Source organism: Pogona vitticeps, chromosome 5 (genome assembly GCF_051106095.1).
Source record: "Pogona vitticeps strain Pit_001003342236 chromosome 5, PviZW2.1, whole genome shotgun sequence".
Taxonomy (NCBI): Eukaryota; Metazoa; Chordata; class Lepidosauria; order Squamata; family Agamidae; genus Pogona; species Pogona vitticeps.
The window spans coordinates 71,117,908-71,143,785 of record NC_135787.1 but is presented as its reverse complement, the minus strand read 5'-3'; the positions used below and the strand labels follow the sequence as shown (position 1 = coordinate 71,143,785).

At 40.5% G+C, this 25,878-nt stretch overlaps 1 protein-coding gene across 11 annotated transcripts in view; it reads right to left on the bottom strand.

The window, feature by feature from the left end:
* The window catches only part of CEP135 (centrosomal protein 135), a 50,409-nt gene extending 24,531 nt beyond the window's left edge, over positions 1-25,878 (bottom strand). For 8 of the 11 annotated variants that reach the window (XR_013545840.1, XR_013545841.1, XM_078394688.1 and 5 more), the window contains exons 1-15: positions 25,758-25,878; positions 24,358-24,513; positions 22,647-22,837; positions 19,992-20,159; positions 19,071-19,212; positions 15,358-15,442; positions 14,775-14,903; positions 12,748-12,963; positions 8,662-8,727; positions 6,331-6,481; positions 4,139-4,332; positions 2,419-2,562; positions 1,724-1,867; positions 774-839; positions 187-338 (exon numbers count right to left, since the gene is read on the bottom strand). Coding sequence is in view for 9 of the 11 variants with exons in the window: in XM_078394688.1 (XP_078250814.1) it covers positions 187-338; positions 774-839; positions 1,724-1,867; positions 2,419-2,562; positions 4,139-4,332; positions 6,331-6,481; positions 8,662-8,727; positions 12,748-12,963; positions 14,775-14,903; positions 15,358-15,442; positions 19,071-19,212; positions 19,992-20,159; positions 22,647-22,837; positions 24,358-24,470 (1,961 nt within the window). In the remaining 2 variants the exon portion in view is untranslated. Of the gene's footprint in view, positions 1-186; positions 339-773; positions 840-1,723; positions 1,868-2,418; positions 2,563-4,138; positions 4,333-6,330; positions 6,482-8,661; positions 8,728-12,747; positions 12,964-14,774; positions 14,904-15,357; positions 15,443-19,070; positions 19,213-19,991; positions 20,160-22,646; positions 22,838-24,357; positions 24,514-24,829; positions 24,944-25,194; positions 25,354-25,709 lie in introns of those variants that run through there. The other 3 variants (XM_073001230.2, XM_078394687.1, XM_078394689.1) reach the window with 3 other exon arrangements.

Here is a 25,878-nt window from a genome sequence, read left to right as displayed (position 1 = left end):
TGTGTCTTTCCCTCGATACTAGACTATTCCTTTTATTTGGAATTAAAGAGTATAACTTCCAACATCATTCTCAGACTGGTATGGATTTGGTAGATTCAGTTTAGGGGTTGATTTCATGTAAAGTGTAACAACTTCATGTAAAACATCGGTTATCATACTAAGATACAAATAAATAGTTGAACTTACTGAAGTGACACTAACTCTGTCTTAAATTGTGATGTATCTTCTGATGACTGGGAGAGCTGATGAGACTTAGCATTTAATTCATCTTCTAAGGAGACTATTTTGTCTTTCAGTAATGAAATCGTAGTTATTTGATCATGACGTTCTCTTTCCAGCTACAGCACAAACAGGAAATTAAAGTTTTCTGAATCTTCTACGTGTGGCATTTTTTTTTGCATGGAAATTTAATTTTCATTTTTTTAAAGTTAACCAAAAATCTAAGCATAATTCAAACAAACAAATAAAATAAGCATTACAAAACTGTAAGTGCTCTTAAGCACCTTCCATTGTAAATTCCACTAAAATAATCAATCCTATAGCTCAAAATAGTGGCATGAAAGCCCATAATAACATACTTGCCATAAGGAATATGAACAAGAATTGCTACTTAATTTATATCAACAGTGCCATGATTTAAACAATCATGAAAAGATAAATGTCATACTTCCAATCCAAAAGTGGTAAGTTATCATAAAGCAACTAATCATGTCCTATTTTGATTCTTGAGTTAATTCTGATGTTGGCAGGTAGCATGCTCTATCAACACTTACTCTATGAACAGCGCTCTCCAACTCTGATATTTCCTGTTCCAGCTTTGATTTTTCTTCCTGCTGTATCTAACAACAGCAACAACAAGATTCAAACAGCCAGTTATTCACACTCTGAATGAATTTAATCACAGACTTGTACATGTTCATATCAACAGAAAAATCTCCAAGATGGCACTAACAAAATGGTCAGAATAAGATAGCCTGAAGTTGAACATCTGAAAATCCAGCATGCATGGGAAACAAAAGGAATACTGCCTGTACAATTTATGCTGTCAAACCTTGCTGGGAGAGGCAGCAAGAAGAGAAAGTGAAAGCAGGGCATCTGACTTAATCAGATCACGCATTTTTATTGAGAATGAAGGCTAATATAGTATAGTAATTGGGATGTTGGATTGGGCATCCAAGTTAAAGCTGAAAACTTCACCAGATGGCCTTAAGTTAATAACTTTCTCTCAGCTAGGCTTACTCACAGCATTTCTATATGGGTAAAGCAGGAAAAAGAGAAACAAATGCACTGTCTTTTGTTCATGGAAGAGAAGACGGGATATAAAATGAAAGAAATATATATTTTTTTCTTTCACCAAACTTTGAGAAAGTTTGGTGAAAGAAATCTTAGCTGACGGTAAAGCTGTCTGTCATATATGGGAAACTGAATATCTGGTCCTTCTGAGCAAAATTGTGACAATTCTACCACAGGCCTAGAAAACAAGCTTTTTGACCACAGACACAGAAGTGAAGAGAGCCTATATCCAAGTGCATATTTTCATACACAAGAAATATTTCTTTGTTCTACTACAAATGTTTTATGGATGTTTCTTTTCTTTAATGGTTATATACTTCAGGAACCTGTGGTGAACTGGCATACAAATACAAGTAGCATATAGCAGCAGCGATAGTATTAGTACGATATGTCACTGAAATTTTACAGCAAACCTTTATAAAATGCTGACCTTTAATTTCTCTCTTAGTCCTTCTTTCTCTGCTACTACTCTTCTGAAATCAGCTAGTGCAATATTTCGTTCCTCTTCTGCATGGCTTTGAGTAAGAAAACAATTTTTTGTTTCTCTCCGCAGACGATTTAACTCTTCCTGAGACTGAAGGTACAAAATTAATATTCTGAAATAATATATACAAACCAGAAGAACACGTATAGAGGGATGAAAAATATAAGGGGTAAGTGTAAGTTATTCAAAGTGGAGGAGGAACGATTCCTTTTGGAATCATCTTAGGAAAAGGAAAGATGGGGAGCAAACTAAGCTTTGCCAGATCAGGAGGAATCTGAATAGACATTGACTTGTTTTGCTAATACGCCTCATTGTTGCACAGATCTGCCAATCTGCCTGCTCAACTTCAAGTCTACTTCCTACTTGTTTTAATGAGTGATTTGCACCTAGCACAGATTAGATTAATATTGCAGTAGTAACAATTTATATTAGTCATTTTATCCAGAAGTCTTTTCTCACACTGTTGCTGCCAATTCTAAGGCTAGCTTTGTAACTTTGTGAGTTACTACACTCGTTTTTAATACTGTGAATCATTATCATTTTGTTGATGATCTAGCACCATCATACACAAATTATTCTATCTGTTAAGTTATATCAGAAGCCTATATCTAATAAATCTAATAAAATAAATATACACACACCTGTTCATAAAGAATGCTTAATTTGTCCCTTTCTGCAGTTAGCAGTTTAACATTAGACTGAATTTCTATCATGTGTTTTTCAAATCTATCTAGCATAGACTGCAGTTCATCTCGCTCTCTGGTAACCAACCTAAGATTATCACTCTGCAAAATAAAGACAAAAAAATTAATTTATATCAAATATTAAAGGACTACATTCCTATTTTCTGCAAAAGCAAGGGCAGCTTGTGTTGGCACAAAACAAAATAAATCTCATTCAACACAGTAAACAATAGTTCAGTCAGCTCATCTGACTGACTCATTCTTATGACAAATAAGTACTCTCGTGGTTACTAACAACCATTTCTAATCGGTAATGTTCAGTAAGAGTCAGTGTGGTGTAAGAGTTGATGTAGCTTAGTGGACCAAATTCAGGGGAACTGTGTCTATTCTTGCTCAGCTATTGAAAACTAAGTGGAAGATGGCAATGATAAAACACTCCTTGAACATCTCACATAATTCAAAACCCCTATTAAGGTTGCCATAAGTTGGAAATAACTGGACGGCACATTAACAAAGCAGGAGGCCACTCTTGTGTTTAATTATTCACATGAATAGGCACATGAGCACCAGGGATCCCATGCAAGCCATGAGGGGGGCTATGAAGGTAAGGTGGAGTACTCTGCACTTCTTTTAATCCCACCACTGAAACCACAGAAGTGGCTTTCCCATAGCAAAGTGGTCAGCTTCCAGAGGAGGGACAAGCATCTGTGTCTCCTCTGCCAGCCTTGAGCAGACTAACAGGCTTAGGCTGCTATAAACTACAGTGGTGCCTCGCTTAACGATGTTAATTGGTTCCCAAAAAAACATCGCTATGGGAAAACATCGTTAAGCGAAACACCATTTCCCATAGGAATGCATTGAAAACCGGTTAATCTGTTCCAATGGGAACGGATTACCGTCCTTAAGCGAAAATCGCCATAGGAAACATCGCTAAGCGAAACAATGTTTCCCCCATTGGAATGCATTGAAGCCTATTCAATGCATTCCAATGGTTTTGCGATGTCCATTTTTGCTATTTTTAAAGTATCTTAAAATGTTCAAAAATTGTTTTAAATGCTTGGGATCGTTAGTGCACCTTGTAAAACCTTTGCATTCCAATGGGGGAGAAAAAAATTCACCAAAAATTAACGAAGACTCAGAACAAAGCCAAATTAAGTTTGCAAAGGTTTTACAAGGTGCATTAACGATCCCAAGCATTTAAAACAGTTTTTGAACATTTTAAGACACTTTAGAAATAGCGAAAACATTGTTAAGCGAACATTGCTATGCGAAATTTCCCCATAGGGAACATCACTAAACGGAGCGCAAAATCGCTCCAAAAACCTCATCGCTAAGCGAATACATTGTTAAACGAGGCAATCGTTAAGCGAGACACCACTGTATTGTATCTTCTTAAGATTAATGCTAAGGACTGGCTGGACTAAAGTGTGAAAAGCTTTCATTTAATGACTGTAAACTGTCCAGACTAGTGAATCACAAATACCATGAAGAACTGCTTGTTACATTACTTTTACTGTAACCTTATATCTACTATTTAACCAAACAGTAAGCAGTTATGGATAAGTACGTTATTTGTAAACAGTTTGTTCTATTATATGAGAGTATTAAAAGTTCGTTCCAAGTTTAACATTACATAAGAGTATTAAAAAAAAGTTATATTTAACAAAGCAGGTGTTACCTTTTGTGTAGACTTGTGTAATGGGCTAGACTGTCCTCGAAGTATTTTTTTGAGACATTCTAGTTCTCTCTTATAGTAGTCCCTGTCTTCTTCTATAGTCTTTACAAATGCATCTAGGCGAGAAGGTGTCTTGTCTCCAAGTGCTATGCCACCCTCTAACCTCATTCTTTCCAGTTCTATAACAAGCTCTCGATCTGTAGAAAAAGGCAATTAATAAACATGAACAAAATTACCATTTATGAAAAGCAATCCAAAGTCAAAGAGAATTCTTGTAAGAGAATTCATTATGGAGGTGATAAAAAGTCAGACCTAAAAAACTTCAAAATCCCTTACAAGAACAAAAACAAACAAACAAACATGACAATAAACATTTGAACACTTGGGATCAAACATGATTATTTTTAGTTTAAATTTATGCTTTTTATTCCACTGAAAGAATATACCAAAACCACAATATATACCTGTTCATTTGCAATGCTGAAACAGAAGTATAAGAAAACTACAATTTAACAGTAACTTTTGCTCAGTGGAATTACATCCCATCTCCCCTGACACAATAAAAATGACTCAGAGTTGTATCAAGTCTGAAGTATCTGCTTTCATTTAATTCTAAGAATGGATGTTTGCTATCATATTTTGAGTCATGCGAATTACAACATAAGATCATCGCTCAGGATTCCCTCCATCTGCCATTAGTCTAAGGCAACTATGAGAATCAGAACGGGCTTTGCATAGATGTCTCTTAAAAATAACTGACCGGTCACTACTAAGAGTGGCCAAAAGCTACCAAATGCTCTTAAAGGACTGAAACAAATCCAGAAAGGGAAGATTTGCTCTTACATGGAAAATTATGCTCCTCAAAGACTTATGGGAGTATAATTTGTCATGGAGGATTCAGGGTACCTAGGAAGTTCCAGGAAAGGACAAAATGGCTCTCACATCCTTGGATATTGCCCAATACCATTTTGGTATTTATTGGTCCATGAAAGCTAAATACAGTGGTGCCTCGCTCAGCGATGTTAATTCGTTCCCAAAAAATCGCTAAGCGATTTCATCGCTAAGCGAAACGCGGTTTCCTATTGAAATGCATTGAAAACTGGATAATCTGTTCCAATAGAACGAATTGCCATCCTTAAGTGAAAATTGCCATAGGAAACATCGCTAAGCGAAACACGGTTCCCCAATTGAAATGCATTGAAACCTATTCAATGCATCTCAATGGGGGGAAAATACAACAATAAATTAAAAAAGAGTCAGAACAAAGTCAAATTTGGTTAACAAAGGGTTTATTAAGTGTACTTTATGATTTCAAACATTTTAAACAGTAAACTCTAACTTTATAAATAACAGGAAAACATTTAAAAAACAGCAAACATGAGGCTGTTTAAACCATCGTTAAGCGAAACAGGGGACGCAAAATTTAATCGCTATGCGAAGCATGGTCCCAACCATCGCTAAGCGAAAATCACCCATAGGGACCATCATTAAACGAAGCACAAAAACACTCCGGAAAAGTCGTCGCTAAGCTATTTCGTCGTCAAACGGAGCAATCGCTAAGCGAGGCACCACTGTATGCTTAAAGAGCTATTCAACCCAATCAATACTCAATTTAATGAGAAAGTGAAGAAACACTTTTCAGGCTTTTGAAAACAATCTGGTAGAAATGATGATCACTTTAGATGAGAGCAGCAAAATTAAATTACCTTGCTAAGTAAAAAAGTGGATAGAGCCAAACAATACATTTCAACAAAGTGCATATACTAGTGTGTTGCACACTGGGAAGAACAAAATATACAGTTTATCAGTGACTAGACAGGCACTCATTAAACAGGTTATGTCACTATTAAACTGATCAGTTGTATGGTGATGTGAGGAAGAAAAAAATGCCATTTTAAGTTATACTAACAAGAACCTCCCTTTGAAACCTTGGGAAGTAATAATAATGTTTAAATAAAAACTGTTAAGACTTAAATTGAGAATATTCTTTTCAGTATAGCATCACAGTCTCAGGAGGTTCAAAAAGTCTGAAAGCATTCAGAACATTATTCTACCTATAAGCAGTTCTATGATGGATTAAGATGTATATGCAAATGTTCTTCTTTGAGATTTTTTTAACAGACAAGTAGCTACAAGACATCTTCTCTTAGGGTTAGATCTGTCTCCAAAACCTGCCAGGTCTTCTAAATACATACCTATAATTTCAAGGTTTTCAACTTTTTTGGTCAGCCTTTGGTTCTCTAATTGAGCTTGGTTTAACAAGACCTCAATATTTTGTTTTTCATCTACTTTTTCAAGCAGTTCTTCTGTGAGCCTCTCTTTTTCTCTACGAAATGAAGATAACTCCTGAAATAACAATAATACTGCAAAATTCAAACTGGTGCTAAGTACACTGAAGATACATTATAGAAGCCAACATTTAAATACATCATGAAAATATTTCAATGTATATACACAATACATAATTAAATTCTAACCCTGCTCCAGACCAGTTAAATGTTTGATTTCCATGTTGGGAAGAGTAGAAAATTAGTTCTTTGAATTCTACTTATTTGAGATAAAACTAATAATAGTCTCACCTAGAATGGAAACACTGAAGTCATTAGGACTTAAATTACTCATGTTTAAAAAAACCCAGCTCCCTTCAGTGGCTGAAATGGGATGACATCACTAGTGGCAAATCACTGCTGACTGAAGCTTTTCATACTTACTGAAATTAGTTCATCACATAGTGTGCAAATCACCCCGAAATCATGTTTAATCAATGGCCATTTGCCACTAATGGTGACATTATCCTCAATGTCCACACAGAATTGCACAGGATTTCAGTCCATGCACCTGTTCTGAATAGGACTGATGTTGGATTTAGCCTATTGCTTCTTGTTAAAATCATGAAATTTAAAGCCATCTTTTTCTCTGTGGAACTTGTGGGGAAACAACTGTTTGCTTTAAAAAAACTGTTGCTGTCAATGATATTCCAATGTGAGACCAGGAGCGAGAGAGAGGAGTCTCTCACTAGAGTGCCATCCTTCCCACAAAGAGCAGAAAGGGAGGTACAAACTTCACCCACTCCTGAGCCTAGAAGAACAGAACGGGGTACTGACACTCGGGACCTGGAAAGGGAATTGCGCGGGTTAACGGTGGCTGTTCAAACCCCGGATTATATGGCGGGAACAGAAAGGAAAAAGAGGGTGGAGACTGAGGCAGGGACAGCAAAGATAAAAGGGAGAGAAGCCCCGTTACCACAAGGTTGGGACTGGGTTTGGTTGCAAGACCCATGGACTGGAGAATGGGAACACCTCAGGGTGCCTAAAGAGGAGGTGGATTACCATCGCCGGAGAGAGATCCCCCCGAGACCCTCCTATTAGGGTGAGGCAGAAGCCCGAGAGTGGTGGAGGCGGTTGAGAGAGGAGAAGCAAAGGTGGAAAGAGAGAAAAGAGAGATTGGCATGGAGGGTTGAAGAGATGAGGATGAGGGGCCACCAGAGGGACCCTGGTCGACCTTTCCACCCACTAGAGACACCAGATGGACTGAACTCGACGACGAGGAGACCATTCCCTTATTGGAAGGAGACAAACCGGAGAGGTTCTAAGTGAGGACGCGGCGACAGGCCGGCCAGGTCCCTGGAACAACAGTGTGACTAACCCCTCCCTCAATGACGCATGGGTGCCTCATCAGACCCGTTGGTGACAGGAGAAAAGTTGTGGAATGACTTTATTGATGCTGATCTTTTGCTGAATGTTCCATTAAACCTTTCACCAGTTTCAAAGTTTTAAAAGACTTCTGATTTTTTTGTGGAGTACAAAGGCTCGAAGTCCGAACCCTCATATTGAACAAAGCAACACAGTGTTTTCTTACCAAAGAACTTGCAGAGATACCACTTATTTTAATCACACATATTTGTGATTTACATTTTTAAACCCACAACTGCAACATAAATAAGCTACATGTGTTATATTTCTGTGTTTAAAAAACCCAAGAGATTAGTATAAAAGTGGCATTACTACCAAGATATGGGGCCGGACAGTCCACTCACCAATCCACTGCGGACGATGCGATTCTATGAATGGCTCCGCAGCACGTGATCTGCTCGCCACACCTGGCAGGAGGCGGGAGGACAAGCCTTGCTGCAAGGTTGAAGAGTGGTGAGCGGATCGTAGAATTGCACTGTCCGCAGCGCACTGGTGAGTGGACTGTCCAGCCCCATGGGGCAGGACCCTCGTTAACACCACCTGTGCAGGGATATTCATATACGAATACCCCATCTCATGACCAGAGTTTGATCCCACACTGAATCTACCATTCTTCCAAGGTCGGTAAACTGAGTACCCAGCTTGTGGGGTGGGGGGTAGCTGCAAAGTGGAGCATGCATAATTTAAACTGTAAACCTCCCAGAAAGTGCTTTAAACACTATAGTGTGGTATATAAGCAGCACACTTTGCTAATACATTCAATTTAAAAGGTCAAAAAATTTAAAATACAGAATTAAATAAACTGAATTCTCTTCAAGACATAGTTTTACTTACTGACTTAAGTCTTGCTATAGTTTCTTCACGATCCTGGATTTCATTGTATTTTTTTTTAATCTCTTCCTATAAATAAGTAATAAATATTTCAAATGCTAAGGGTTATCATAAAAATGTCACTAATAGACACTCACAGTATAAACTTATTTGTATGCCTTCAGACATTTATTTATTTACTTATATTATTTGTAGGTTGCTTTCCCCCTGGTGAAAAAATATGCAATTATTTGTAGAGTTGGCAGCAAGGCAGATTTGATTTAAATAAAGATGATTTAAATCACAATTTAATAATGATTTACATTTTAAAAACCAGAATTTTAAATTCTGAATTTTAATTTTTAAAAAATTTAAATCATGTTTTAATCATGATTTAAATCATGGTTTAAATCAATTTGATTTTTAAAAAATTGATTTTTATCCACCTTTGCTGGCAGTAATGTCTCAAATTAATGTTAAATCAATCTATTATGAAACTTAGTATTATTGCCAACTATTCTTTCTTAAATTTCTGTTCACATAAGCTATGCAAGAGAAGCAAGAAAAGACTGAACTATCTAGAAGTTATGTATACTACATAAAATGAACTGAAGTAGCAAAAGGGACTGCCAAGAATCAGAAAGCCACAGACTGGAATGCATTTCTGCTTGATTTCCCATGACTCCACGCAGGCCACTCTTAGTCCCAGGTTTCATCTGTAATGTGGAATAATCTCATCAATTTTACAGAGATTTATATGAAAACAAAACAATATATGTACTTTAAATTTTAAAAAGGATCACCATAAGATACAGCAAAAGCTTCTCCAATTAAATAGGGAAATTTTCCTCAGTTCTCTTTACTTTTCAGATCTGAGCTTCATGTGGGCACTGCCTCGTCAGAGAAAGAAGGAAATCACTGTAAACAGAATACATTTTCAAACAACTTTGAAAGAGACTCAAGAGTACACTATGAAAGCAGATGGAATTGGGAGGAATTGAACAACTACCAAAGTGTCTAATGGCCAAAGGAATACCAGCTGTTCAGCAAGGCCCAGATACAGCCACTGATACCCTCTGCAGAACTGAAGATATCAGCTGATGCACCCAAAATGGTTTTCCAGCAGTTTCAGAGCATGCCTTAAACTAATTATTTTTACAAGGTAAAAATTGCTCTACAGTGGGGTCTCTACTTAAGAACGTCCCTACTTAAGAACAATTCTACTTAAGAACAGCTCCGTTTGCTAAATTTTGCTTCTACTTGAGAACAGAAATCCTAGATAAGAACAGGAAAAAAAACCTTTCCTGCTCTTTTTTTAACCTTAGGTCATCTTAGGTTAAAAAAAAAAATCTCCCCCTAGTGGTAGAGTACATATTAACCAGCTTTGCATTAGTTCCTATGGGAACTAATGCTTCAATGTACGAACGCACCTTGACATAACAAAAAACAGCCCGAACGGATTACAGTGGTGCCTCGCACAACGGTCACTCCGTAGAGCGACGAATCCGCACAACGATGCCGTTTTTGCGATCGCAAATGCGATCGCAAAACGGCACCTACATAGGGGAAAATTCACAGAGCGAAGGTCGGTAAGCGGTTCGCTTGCCGACCTTCGCTTTGCGACCCGCCGATCAGCTGTTCCGCGGCTTCAAAATGGCCGCCGGAACAGCCGAAAGGGGCCGGGGTGCAGCGTTTTCGCGCCCTTGGTAAGCAAGGGGAGAGCGCGAAAACGCTGCGGAAGCCCCGAAATGGCTGCGCGCAACCATTTTGGGGCTTCTGGCAGCGTTTTCGCGCGCTCCCCTTGCTTACCAAGGGTGCGAAAACGCTGCGCCCCGCCATTTCGGCTGTTCCGGTGGCCATTTTGGACCCGCCGGACAGCTGATCGCAGCGTTTTCGCACCCTCGTTCAGCGAGGGGAGGGCGCGAAAATGGCTGCCGGCTATACCGGAACATCGCACAACGGTGAGTATTCGGCCAAATTGGAACGCATTAAACCATGTTTAATGCGTTCCAATGGCCTTTTACTTTCCGTAGTGCGATGTTTCACACAGCGAGGGTTAATCCGGAACGGATTAACCTCGCTGTGCAAGGCACCACTGTAATTGGTTTTCAGTCCATTGCTTCAAAATTAGCTTCGTCAGAAGTGCTTTTAACACTGTTCCCTGACCTAAGAAAAAAAGAAAAAATATCCCCCTCTAGTGGCAGAAGGCGGAATAGCAGCTTCCCATTAGTTTCTATGGATGGAAAAGAGCAGATACGGATTAAATGGTTTTCAATGCATTCCTATGGGAAATGCAGATTCTACATAAGAACTTTTCCACTTGAGAACCACCTTCCAATACGGATTAAGTTCTTAAGTAGAGACCCCACTGTATTCCAGAACTGATCCTTCACCTAAATGTCTAGAGGCTGTTATTAACATTATAAAAATAAATATACTGTATTTTTTGCACCATAAGACTCACTTTTTTCCCACAAAACAGGGGGGTGGAAAATCTGTGCATCTTATGGAGCGAAGAAAACAGATTATATTTTCCTGTTTTCTTCTCCTAAAAAATTGGTGCGTCTTATGGAAAGGTGCGTCTTATGGAGCGAAAAATACGGTAATCTATCCAGTGTAGGCACAGTACTAAACAATCAATCTATACTTCACTCTTCAACAATGCTGGGCCTGGGGCACTAGGCCTCCATGTAGTTCAAAATCCATATATAACTCTTATGCCCCCCAAAAGACAACTACAAAACAGAAACAGCTAATTCACACATTCACACACACACACGGGGGGGGGGGGGGATGGAGAGAACAGTTGTTTCTATTGGGGTTTTCTTCCATAGCACTGACAATTGTTTCCATACTTTACTGAGTGTAATGGACCTTAAAGGTTCTTATTAACCCTCAGCCCCTGATCTAGAGGCTGAATTAGAAATGTTGTTTGGGTGCAAGCAGAACACTTGGATGCCTTCAGTGCTAAACTCATGGGGTTCTGGGTGGCCAGGAGCACAGTACTTATTGAACATTTATTTCCTGAATATTTATTTACCGTATTTGCCGGCATACAAGACGACTTTTTGGGCCCAAAAAACATGCCTCCAAGTGGGAGTGTCGTCTTGTACGCTGGGTACACTTCATTTGGGCCAGTAAGGAGACACCACCGAGTGAGTGACGCGGGTCCGTGCTGGCCAGGGAGGAAGGCAGGCAGGCAAGCAGGCAGTCGGTCTGGATGGAGGGAGGGAAACACAGCCTGCCATGCCTGAGCAGCCAGAGCCTGCCACCCTGCACCACTGAGCCAGCTGCGTGCTTGCTCGCCCGCCACCCGCCCGTTTCCCCTTCTTCTTCTTCCTCCTCCTCCTCCTGCCGCCGCCCGCTCAGCCTCTTCCCCTCTTCCCTACCCTCTCGCTGCTGAGCCAGCGCGCTCACTCTCCTGCCACCCGCCTGCTTTCCCTCTTCTTCTTCCTCCTCCTCCTGCCACCACCCGCTTAGCCTCTTACTCTCTTCCTCGCCCTCTCGCTGCCATGCCTGAGCGGCCAGAGCCCACTGCCAGGCTGCCCACTGCCCCCCTGAGCCAGCAGCGCGCTTGCTCACCCACCACCCCCGCTTCCCCTCTTCCTCCTCCTCCTCCTGCCGCCACCCGCCCAGCCTCTTCCTCGCCCTCCTCCCCGCTGGCCATGAATTTCCAGGGCGGGCCCAGGCACAGCCCCGGGCAGCTGGCGCCACATGTTAGGGGGTCGCCTTGTACACCGGCAAATACGGTATTTGGAAAAAATCAGTGTATAACCAAAACCGTGTTATTCAGACCCATGCAATTTAAGGGAGAAGTGTAGTCCTATTTGAACTATTGTGTGCCATCAAGTTGACTTCTGGCGATCCTAATAGGGTTTTTAAGGCATGTATTATGTTTAGGAGTTGGTTTATCCTTGCCATCCTACCATCTTATTCCATGATCGAATGGGGATTTGAACCCAAGTTTCCTTAGTCCTAATCTGGTACACTATCCACTGTATCCCACTAGCTCTCATATTATCAGGCCTGTAACAGATTACACTCACAATATTTTTTATATGGAGATAGAATATATTCTTGATGTTTTACCAAGCTACAGAACTTCCTTACCTTAGCCTCTCCAATTTCTTTATCAGCAGTCTCAAGAACAATTTCTTTATGCCTTTCCAACTGTCGAGCCAAATTATCTATTTCACTCAGTTCTTGGCAGAGTTCTTCATTTTTGTTACTTAAATGCACCACCTCACTAGTCACATTTTGCCTGCTGTCCAAAAGATCTTGTATGCGCATTTCAAGCTCTTTCTTTGTCTGCTGTAAAAACTCAACCTAAAAAGGATATTCACACCATGCATTATGATTCAAATTAATAAACCTGTAGGAGCATTACTATAATTGGGAAAAATCAGTCATTTGTTCTCAAATAATTACTATAATTTTGGTTAGAATATAATAAAAAGTAACACAAAAATCCATCAGTGTCCAAAAGCTATTGTTATTCACAACACTTATTTCTCACACATTTGGTGGAAGTAAGCTGAAAACTGACATTGACGTTGCTGCCAACAATGCACTGTTCAGTTAATGTGCTGTGAGAAAATATACATAAAAAGATACATAAAATAAACACAGAAATGGGCATGGGCTCTATTTTTTGGATGCATCGAAGTGAAATGGGGTGGAGAAATTGCAGTAAAGACGTTCTTCTTATTTTTGTTAAAAGAGATTCTACTGTGTATGAGACTTACTGTTCAACTTTAAAAAATCCATTCCCTTATCATTTATTTATTCAAAATTACCAGATACAGTCAATCAAAAGTATAGAAACACTGACTGGCATCATATAAAAGATACAAGTTTTAACCAAAAACCTTGGAACAGTATATATGCTGTTTGTAATATTGCTGTTTTTGTAGCTCTAACTGTGTTATTTCTGAGATCTCCAACTGCTTATAATATTGTGTGAAATTTCTTGATATTGTTTTCAAAGCCCTGATGACTATGGGAACCACTGAAGTGTTTTTCTTCCAGAGGCAAGATGTTTCGATTGCCAGGTCTCTGTATTTTGTTAGTTTTTCCAATTCTTTTATTTTTAACTCTGGCATCCCCGAGAATTGCAACGTCAATGATCCAGACATTTCTTTGTTCTATCACTACTATGTCTGGTGTCACATAAAACAATAAAAAGCAAGATGGCGGAATTGGTGACTTAGGAGCTGAAAGCATATCTGTGCTCTGTTGCTGCAATATCTTGAAATGGCTATCTAAATAGCCACATTTTGAAAGGTATCTCAAAAGTCCCCAGTGAAGGGCCCAGGTGAATCTTGGGTGGCAGTTTATTCCAAAGATGTGGTGCAGCTGCCGAGAAGGCCCAATTCCTGGTCTTCTCTTTTCAGGCCTCTCTCAGGGTCAATGGCCTTAACTTTCAGCCTGGGTTGATTGAGTAGTTTTGGCAGATCTCACTGGAAGAAGGTATTACGGTCTTGTATGTCAATGTCATAACCTTGAAGCTGGCATGGAAATGAACTGGTAGCCAATGCAAGGCAGACAGAATGGGGAATATATGATGGTATTTATTTACTCCACACAACAGTCTGCCCATCATATTTGGGACCTGTTGACGTTTCTGTAGCAACTCATGAGGAGTTCTGCATAAAGAACATTACAGTAGTCTAATCTTGAGACTAATAGTGTACAGCTCAGAGTGGTGAGGGAACCTGGTGTCAAGGTAGGAATGCAGTTAGGCGATCCGCCTAAGATGGAAATAGGTGGAATTGACCACAGATACTATCTAGGACTCCACTGTTAGAGCTGGGTCCAAGTGTACACCCAGACTTATCCTTGGCAGAGACAGTAACCCTGCCCCAAAAAGGAAGCACCCAAACTGCAGACACAAGGGGCACCCACCCACAGGACCCCTGTCTTGTCTGGGATCAACCAACGTAAAAAACCTACAAAGAAAACCAGGGCTCTGAAAGCAGCTGTCTTGTACATGAATAAACAACTACCTAAGATCACAGTTGTGGGGTATCTAATTAGATAATACTCAGATTGTGGCACATCACAAAAAGCTTTTTCTGGTTAAGTAATATTTCAAATGATTCTTAGTGCAGAAATTGAATGAGACTCAAGCATGTTACCTGTAAATTTAAGTGGGCAATAATTTTATCGTTACTTCTGTTTTTTGCTTCCAGAGATATTACATCATGAGAGCGACCACCATCCAGTGCTAGTGTTAAGCGCTCAATCTCTTGATCACGAAGCTCAACCTTGGGATGAAATCAAAATTCTTATGTCAGTTATAAATATATATTTATGTTTCTACATGTCTTCTTCATTTAGCAAAGCAAAATATAAAGATGTGCATCTTATTTCTTCCCACTGTTGTCCTACTGAACTCCTGTTTGTCTTGTGGCATCTAATGATCAATTGTATGTTATCAGAGCAGGTGTGGAAGCTTGGAAGCAAGACCTTCTGCAAGTATTCTAAGGGCCTCTGAAAATTCAAAGACACACATGCCAGCCCAGTTCAGGTGTAATGAGGTGGGGAAAAAAAGTTGAATTTTATGCCCATCTCATTAGCCAAAAGCAAGATGTTGAGATATGGAAAAGCAAACCATATTTCCTGGGAGAAATGCAATTATTTATATACCTTTTACAACAGCCGAAGAACTGTTATGGATTACAGAAGCAAAAGAGAGAACAGTTAAAACTCTTACTCTACCTGTTTGCTGTAATTTTTCATTCCACGTTCAGCTATCTCTAGCTTTTCTTGCAAGTCAGACACTTCCAGCTGCAGTTCATGAATTCTGAAATATTTTATTTGAACAGTTTCATCCACGAACTCTATATTGACAAACATATTTTTCCTTAAGGAATTCTACAGTGAGGAACTCATTTTCCTCAGACAATTTTCTCTTTTCTATTTGTTCTATAAAAAACCCAAATTAGTCAAAAGATAGTAAATTGCTTTCATTAGTATAAGAACTACATAAGAAAAGTCTATAGAATGTTTTATATATTCATACATTATATTCATTTATAAAACATGTATACTATATAAAACATATATGGTATTCATTAAATAAAATGCATTATTTCCCTTAAAATGTTAATACAAGAGGTTACTTACCTGTAACTCTGGTTCTTTGAACATTCCTCTGTGAATGCACACTAATGGGTTATTCTGCACCTGAGCAGGAAAAGTCGGAAGCTTCTATAGCTTTAAGAACTCTGTGCCGGGGGACCTGCCACAAAGATTACATCACCACCCCGGCACTGAGCACGCCAGTTTCGTAGAACTGATGCCGCTGTGTGTGCCAACCATAGAGAGTCAGGACGTACAGCAGGGAGGTGGATGGGTTGTGTGAATTCACAGAGGACTGTTCGAAGAACCAGAGTTACAGGTAAGTAACCTCTTTTCTCCTTCACGTTCTCTGTGAATGCACACTAATGGGTGATTAGCAAGCTGACTTACCTGGAGGTGGGCGTCACGACAGGACAAAGCCAGAACAGCTCTACCAACAGCAGCCTCTGCTTTGGCTTGAACATTGAGGCAATAGTGGGCTGCAAAGGTGAAGGGTGTAGAGCATGTAGCAGCTTTGCAGATATCAGTGAGGTCGACACCACGAAGAAACGCCATGGACTAGGCCATGGCTCTGGTAGAGTGGGCTCTGACAGTAGCGGGTAGAGGCTTATGAGCAATTTCATAAGCAAGTTTGATGGTGGACACCACCCATCTGGAGAGGGTTTGAGAGGAGATCGGAGAACGCATGGAACATTCTAGAAAAGACACAAACAGCCTTGGAGAGGTATGAAAGGACGCTGTGCGGGAAATGTAGTAAGCTAAAGCCCGCTTGACATCCAGAGAATGGAGTGCTTTCTCGATGTTAGTCATAGGTTTCGGAAAGAATGTGGGCAAGACTATCGGCTGGTTCATGTGGAAGGAGGTAGCTACCTTCAGAAGAAAGGAGATATCTGGAAAAAGGGTGACCTTGTCCGGATGAAATTGTATGAAAGGCGGGTCCATCCGGAGCACCATAAGCTCACTCGCCCTCCTCCTCGAAGTGACAGCCAGAAGGAAAGCCGTCTTGAAGGTAAGTAGCCGCAGAGACATAGAAGCTAGCGGTTCAAAAGGTGGAGACATCAATTTACACAATACAAGCTGAAGGGCCCACTGGGGAGTGGCCGGCTTGTAAGCTGGGGCATATTGCAGAGACCCTTGAGAAACCTTTTCAGTACAGGGTGCCGGAATAACTTTGCTGCATCCGAGAGGGGAGGCTGATATGCAACAATGGCAGAGATGTAAACTTTCAAAGTGGATTGAGACAAGCCACGGTGAAAGAGAAGGAGAAATTGAAGGAGTGTGTCCAAAGTGGTGGGGCATGCAGACACACCACGTTCCTCTGCAAAGACACAGAAAGAATTCCACTTTCGGGTATAGGTAGCCAGTGTAGAGGGCCGGCGAGCCTGGTTCAACACGTCCTCTATCGAAGGTCCAGTCTCCAGGCCGTGAGATGAAGAGATTCCAGGTCTGGATGGAAGGTCCTGCCCTCATGGAGGGAGAGAAGATGTGGAAGGTTGGGGAGTCGGAAGTGATCTGACGCCATCTGTAGCAGAGGAGCGAACCAGGGTTGTAGAGGCCACCAGGGAGCGATGAAGATCACCTTGGCCCGATCGTGACGGATCTTCATTACTGCCTTCTGTATCAGGGGGATCGGAGGAAACGTGTGCACGCGTCCGCTTGTCCATGATACCATGAATGCATCCCCCTCCGAGTGGCATCCAACACCCACTCAGCAGCAGTACCTGTCGCACTTGGTATTCGCAGAAGAGGCAAACAGATCCAGGCAAAGAAAACCCCACCTGTGGCAGATGGATGAGAAAACCGCCTTGTCCAGGGCCTATTCGTGAGAAGAGTTTGGGGACCTGCTGAGACGATCCATTAAGATGCTGACGCCACATGTATTGCTATCAGGAATATGTGGCGGTTGTAGCACCAGTCCCAGATTTGAGTGGTGAGGTGGAGCAATTGGTGCGAGCGAGTGCCACCTTGCTTGTTCAGGTAGAACACGACAGTGGTGTTGTCTAATGTCACCTGCACCGCCCTTCCTGAGAGCAGGCGCTCGAATGCCGAGAGCTTTGAAGACTGCCAGAAATTCCAGGGCATTGATGTGCAGGGAATCCTCCTGCGGAGTCCAATGGCCATTGGCTGTGAAGTCCAGGCAGTGCGCCCCCCAGCCTGAGAGACTCGCATCCATGGTGAGCTGGATCGATGGCTGCAGAGGGCCAAAGGGCTGGCCCACGAGCAGATTCGAGCGGAGTGACCACCAGGTGAGTTGCTCTGCCAACTCTTGTGTTACCGTGAGCAACTTTGAAGGTGGATCTATGAGCAGAGCAGGAGAGAGAAACTCCAACTGTGCTGACATAGCGGCGGCAGGAAACAGAATTGGCGTGCTCAGTGCCGGGGTGGTGATGTAATCTCCATGGGCAGTCCCCCGCCACAGAGCTCTTAAAGCTATAGAAGCTTCCGACTTTTCCTGCTCAGGCGCAGAATAACCCATTAGTGTGCATTCACAGAGGATGTGAAGGAGAACTCATATTTATTTATTTTTCCTATATTGACACTCAAGGTGGTTTATAGACAACTAAAAAAATTAAGATAATTATAAATAAGGTATTCTATAAAAGAACTATGCATATTAGATTTTTAAATAATCTAAATAAAATCTCCTTTTTTCCCTCCAATTTAAAAACACATTTTAAAATCCTGCAGCACAATCCTGTAGCCCCCAGGAGCACTTCTAATGGCATAACAAAATTTTGTGCACTTCCCTCCTCTGAAAGAGGTCTGTAGCTGGAGAAGAATCTCTGCAGCCTGAGTTGTCTTCATTGTCATAGCACAGAACTCTAGTATCATTACCTGTCTACCATTAATGCTTTCACAGCTGAGGGGTGAAATACTGGGGTAAGACTGAAGAACGACTGAGATCCATCCATAAAAAAAACCCATCCTTTGTGTAGCATATGTCCCTTTTCTGGCTAATGCATACTCAGCAGGACTTGAATGAGGTGGTTTCTCCACCACAGGCTCTCCCGGCCCACCCATACTATAGGTGTTACTATTACAGAAGGAAATAGGCAAAGCAATTTTAAAACAGAGTAGTTTTTCAAAAACATTTTCTATCTGAAATGGAGTGAGGGGAGGGGAATCTAGGACTGGAACCAACACTGTCCGATAATCAGGGATAGGAAACACGTGGCCTTGCAGATACTGTTGGACTGCAGTTCCAAACATATCTCACCACTGGTGATGCTAACTAGGTCTGAGTGCAGTTCCAGTTCAATAAGCAGTATTCCATGTTCTCCACTTGTATGTGTTGAGTGCTTGAAGTAACATTACCAGTACTTTAATATTTTAAGAGATATATTAATCACCTATTGTCAGCCACTTGAAGAAGATCAGCAATATATGGGTCATCTGGCTGTGGAACTGGATAAGTGCCAACCCCAGAGGGAGGGACAGGTTGATCTATCTGCATACGCTGACGCCTGAATGGAATATTTCTTTTTCTGCCACCTACAAAGATAAATGTGTGTAACTTCAAAATCAGAGTACCATGCTTTCATACATACAGAGAACAAGAGCACATCTGAAATGAAACTTTTATTCAAAGCAGGTTACAACTTAAAATATACAGCCCAAACCATCCAATTTAACACACAAAAACGAAAAATGAAACGAATAATTGTCATAATGATTTTGTTGTCGTCATTTAGTCATTAAGTTGTGTCCGACTCTTTGTGACCCCATGATACAGAGCCAGAATGATAACCATTACTCAAAGCTCAGCAAGTTAAATATTAGTAACTTGCCTGAAAACTATAAGAGAAGTTGCCAAATAAACCTTTTTAGGAAAGAAGTTATAGAACCTGGATATGGCAACAGATATTCATTTAGCTGCTCTGGTTATGGTGTTTTTGAATTAGACATTTGGGCTGCTCTCTTGCTCTTAATTATGCACCAGTCTCAATAAAACTGAAGACACCTATGCACCAATGATCAGATGCAGAATTTTAAATGTTAGAGGACAGGTAGTAGTTTAGTGTGCAGTGTGGTGTGGTACCTCAGTGTGCTGTAGCAGATAGGCTGATGGACTAAGACTCAGGAGTTGTGGATTCAAATCCTTCAACCTACTCAGCCACAGAAGCTCAGCAAGGGGTGTCAGTGGTAAAACCACTCCTTAAATATCTCACACACCTTGAAAATTCTATTAGGATGGCTATAAGAGCGTGCAACTTGGTAGCATGCAACAAAACAGCAGTTTTGAAAGACAAGCAGATAATCTGGTGTCATACCTGGAGTCTGAACTACAGCCTGAAGATTCTTCTCTTGGAGTTGTTGGATCTTGTCAGTCTTAGCTTTGTTTTCTTTCTCTAATGATCTCATTTTATGTATATACTGATTATTCAGAAACTTCATGTCTGCATTCTCATGTTCAACTCTCCTCAGTGTAGCTTTCAGATCTTCAAGGAGAGGAAAGAACAAGATTCATCAGTACTCTTCATCTATATCTTAACTTTAAGATGCTAATAAAAAAGACCATTTCAAAAAAATTATTTCTTTTTATCTACAAGCATATACAGACTGCCCCCTTTCCCAGTTTGCCCGTGTGCACAATTTAGAAATATACCAGATTGTTTCTGGTATCATTGCACTATAAAAACGTACCTATATCTTGAAGTGATGTGACTGAAAAAGACATACAATAAGTGTTGATCTGAGACTATAGTCTTGTGGATAATCTTCAAGTGGAAAGAAATATTATACAGAGCAGACTTCGGAAGCTGTAACATATTCTTTAACTATTCTCACAAGCATTAAGCATAGCTTCTCAGGACTGACACTTCACTGTTATGGTTTAAGATACAACAAAATATTTCTTTTATGGCACAACACAGTTTTATTCCAGCTCCCGAATTTTACAATTCGGATACATTATACAGGTCCATAAAATCTGTGTGTTTGTCTGTGCTGCACCTATTTATAGTTACAGAAAGAACATGGAATTGTCTATCAAATCATACTGAGTTTCATCTGCTTACCAAAATTTCATCATAGCTCATTCTTGTACAGACTTGATGAAAAAAGACAGCCCTATCTGTAGCTTTCTTGAATCTTAACAAATCATAAACCTGGTGGTTAAGAGTTCCTTACTAAGAAAACTAACAGTTTGACCACACCATTTTTGTTATCAAGGCTTGATTGGAAAGACATAGTATCATTGCCATGTTGTTCTTGCTGTGTCGTCAAGTCAGAAGTGACTTACAGTGATCTTTAATAGGGCTTTCAAGGTAAGTGAGATATTTAAGACGTTTAAGGAGTGGATTTACTGGTTCCACATCCCCAATGAGTTTCCATGGTTGAGCAGGGATTCAAACCCAGGCCTTCTGAGTCCTAGTCTATTGTTCTATTCACTAAACACAGAGTATCACTGCCATATCCAACTGAAAATTCACATTCAGTTAACATTTGTTCTTTAGTTTTTCTGTTTTTAATTTAGACCATATAAAATCATGTAAGACAACTGTTTATAAAGAGCTGCAAGATAGCAATTTGTGTTTTAAAAAGTTGAGTAGTTGTCCAAATTGCAGATCACTACCATGACAGCCATGGTATAGTGGACAAAATGTCAGAAGATGACTCAGGAGACCTGGGTGCAAATCTCCAAACAGCCATGAAAAACTCAGTGGCAGGTGTCCATGGTAAACTACTCCTTGAACATCTCACATATCTCAAAAACCCTATTAGCACTGCAGTAAGTCAGAAGCTACTTGACAGCATGGGGCATGAAAAAATAGATTAGGATGATTGCAGAACCCCCTGTATCTGCTGGAGATCAGTTCCAAACCACCCTATGGACACTGAAAAATATGGACTAGAATAAATGCTATTTTAATAGCAAATGCTATGTTTTTCCAAAAATAAGACCTAACCTGAAAATAAGCCCTAGTATTATTTTTCAGGATGCTAAGCCCTACCCCCAAAATAAGCTGCAGTTAAGTGAAACTCTGCCCTCCACCATTGTGCAGCAACCAGAAGATATGACTATATTTGAATAAATGTAGATTATTGTACATGAAAAAATAAAACATCCCCTGAAAATAAACCCTAATGTTGTTTTTGAAGCAAAAATTAATGTAAGACTCTGACTTTTTTGGGGGGGAAACATGGCACATAGCATGGTCTTTGGCTCCTTCTAGTGGTCAGTTCTGGTAACGTCATTATTAGAAATATATATTTTTGCAATTTTTCTGTTAATATTAATATTTTCAGACCATGGATAAATGAATCAGTGGATACTGATCCTGAGGATATGGGGATCCTACTGTACTGTGCTAAAATACTGAATTCTATAGGCATGTGTACATTTATAATGTATTACTGCACAAGCAAGTTTCGAAACATAGTGAATGTTGAACACCGATAACTACTTAGACTTGCAATTTGCCACTTCTTCCATTAGCTGACACCAATATATTTATTTATTTAAAATATTTTAACCCACCTTTCTCTTAAAGGACCCAAGGCAGGTTACAACAATTAAAAGACAGTATTTAAGCTAATAACCATGTGTATACAATACTAAAAGGATCAATGAATACAATTCCAAAAACCATATGCAAGATCAAAACACATTTAATGCAAAAAGGTGCAACAATCTGTTTTAAAAACCCCACTTGGAAGCCATTCACTCAGGGAAGGCTTGCCTGAAGAGAAAGGTCTTTGCCAGCTACTGTATATGCCACCTATTTTCCCTCCTTGAGATTGAAACATGGGAAGAGGCAAAGAGAAATCACTACTTACTGCTGGGCTGCGAGCTTTAAAAAAGATCAGAGAAACAACTTTGTTTGATCAGGGGCAATTAAAAATTTTGATATGCTACGTGTACAACCAATAAAAACGTGTGGTTCCCAATGTAAAAGCAGTCAACACTACATTTTCCATACTACCTTTGACGCGTTGTTCCAATTGCTCTTTCAGTTTCAAAACTTCTAAATGAAGTTCATTATTTTCACGGGTAAGCCTAGCATTTTCTTCTCGGTAAGGTTCCAAAACAACATCAAAGTTGCTGAAGTCTTTTTCAATTTTCCCAGCAGAAAGCTTTGTACTCCGGAGGCTCTCTGTTGTATGAACAAGATCACTGGAATCCAAGGATGCAAATTGACAGGTTTCAGAGATGAAGCTTACAAAAGCAAAAACTACAATTTCCCATAAATGCCCTGCTTCAAGCACCCCAACCCAGAATGCATGCCCACAAATTCTGGCTTGGTCTCTTAGCCAAGCATAATTACATTTAGTACTGATTCCTTTTTCAAATCCTCTCTATACAAGGGAATGACCCATGACATCAAATTCAACATGAAGGTAGGCACTAACAGCATATGAATATCTCCCCACTCCTCAGTACCCATCTTGCTAAGCTAGGGGCCATCATCCAAGAGTGAATTTTACTTATCCTATTGTGTTTTGCCTAGAGACTCTACAGACTGGTTATGACAAATTCTAGTTGGCCTGTTAAGATATCAATAATTCAAAATAATTTTCTTTATTTAAAAAAAAACCTCCAAATGCATCTGCATAGTGCAACTATGAAGAATCACCTGATCTAATCTACAGTCTATTAATAAATGGAAAAATTGACAAATCCCAGTAATAAATTATACAAAACTATTGTTGTGTGGTGTGAACTGAATATTTGCCCTAGAATGGCCTGCAATACTCAGGAGTTCCATGACAGACACACAAAGGTTTATCTCTTGACAAAGTCAACAAAGAGAGGCCTTCCTTAGAGGGGTAAGTTGGAGTTTTAGTTTAAGGACTTTATCTAAGTGGTTTAGAGTTTAGGAGTTCGATTCCCCACTGTGCCTCCTTGACAAAGCCTTGACTCAGCAATCCATATGCTCCCTTCCAGCTCTGCAGCTCTAAAACAATGATTCTCCCTAGTCTGCCCAAATATATCCTAAAAATCAGTTAAAACTGATTGGTCTATTTTCTTCCTTTTAAAGCTCAATGTTCCATCTACTTTCTTCTTTCCTTCCTGTAATCTTCAAATGAAAGGCAACATTTCATTCAAAATCAAAGCAAAGTCAGACTCAAAATCAGTGCATAGGTGTTAGGAAGACAAGGGGGAGACAGACAGCATGCAGTTTGCAGCTGCTGCAGACCATACATCCTACTTTTGCATGAAACCAAAATCTGTCTTTCAATTATGTATGCCACATAACAGCATGCAAACTTGTTTTTCTGGTTGAATAATGGACTTGTTCTAATGGCTAGTACATTTCATACAGCATACTTTATTTATTTTATTTATTTATTCGATTTTTACCCCGCCCCTCTAGACAACATCTACTCGGGATGGCTACTTTAATTCTCTACTATCGAAAGAATGGGTATGTCAAGATTTTTATAACCACAGAGCTCAGTCCTCCATTCCAAAGTATTTGTGTGTGCAGTTAATGTTATCCATGCTTTTAAAAACATAAAAAAATAATGTATAGCAATATTTGAAATCTCCTGTATTGTGCATTAACATAATTATGTGAAATGCTTTGATGAAATCATGCCAAAACGTTTTACTTCACTAAGATTAACAGTTAAGTAGTTCACATCAATCCAAGACTGTTTAGCATTTTTGGTTGTTCCATTTTGTTTATATACCTAAAAAGCTTTTCCACTAAAGGTAAACTTTCTACTCCTAGAGGTTGTCGATATCCTAGCTGATCCAATCGCTTCCTTAGATTAATGAACTTTCGCTCTGCAACTGTACTCATTGTGAAGGTATTACAAAACAATCTGGGACCTTTAAACCAGGATCTGCAGATAATTAAAAAAACACACATGTTAGTATGACAAATATGCAAAATCAAACCCTTTACATTCCTGTACTTAAGCAAGGCATAGTGAAGATGAATGTTGTAATTTAGCAGCTCATACATATTTTTTAATCAGGAAAAGAGTGACATGGTCATATTGGTACAAGCTGGAAACTTCCTGACATATCAGATTCTAAAATTAACAACAGATTGGATTCCTAAATCAAATGCAAACAGGGAACCTCATCTGGGGTAGCTAAGCAAACACACTGCTGTATTAAGGACAAGATGTTGCAAACACAGGTTCAAATCTCTACCGAGTTAGGAAGCTGAGATACTTTGTCAGTCATTTTCTTTTCACCATCCTCATAAGCTTCTTTGTGTGGAGAAGAGTGAAGAGAAGTGACACCATCTTCTAGGCTTTAAATCATCTTATGTGATTTAAAAACACACAACAGTTCTTATAGGAAGAGCTATTTACTTGCTCAGAAACGGTGGCTTTCTAGAAGGGGACTCTAAGGAAGCACCAGAGGCAGAATGACGTCGGGAAACCAGTGGGGCCACTAACGCAGGACTCAAAGGGCAGCAGGCCTTGAAGGCTCCCCTCCGGAGGAAGGGAAAAGGCCAAATAAAGCACAATTTGCTCGTCACATGTGGATGGAAGCGAAGTGTCATACTTTACCAAGAAGAGGCGGGAAGGGCGTCAGACTGCTAAATCCGGAGTATACGGTTATCGAACCGAACCCACGGCGCGGGGGGGGGGGTTGTTACGGGGGAGGCCTAGGTCAGGCTCGAGGGTTATTATGGGGTTGCTGACCTGTAAGAAAAGCACGGGGCGCGCGCGGGGGGGGGGGAAGAGATGAAAGGGCAGGAGCGGGGACCTGCCTGACAGGGAGGAGAGGAAGCTGATGAGGCTAAGTGGGGTGAGCCCAATCAGCGCTCGCTCAGCGCCCTGGGACAACCGAGGACAGGGTCGTAGAAGGCGACCGACTCCTCGCAAGGCCCCGGAAGCCCGAGAGAGAGAGAGAGAGAGAGAGAGAGAGAGAGAGAGAGAGAGAGAGAGAGAGAGCCAGCCTTCGAATGACGTCACCGCTCCACCGTCATCCGCAACGCCATGGAAACGAGTCTCCATGACTTCAAATCTCAGCCTCTCTCTCTCAGCCGGGGAGACTGTTTATCCAGCCTGACTCTTCATACCTCACCCCCCCCGCGCGCGCTCAGCGGCTCCGAGAGACGGCTACGGACCCTCTTTGCCTTCGTCCAACTCCCTCCGTTCCTGCGCAAAAAAAAAAAATCACCCCGGAACGTGAACGGATGGGGCTTCGCCAACCGTTTGAAAATGGCGCGCGGACCAAGTCGGCTACTT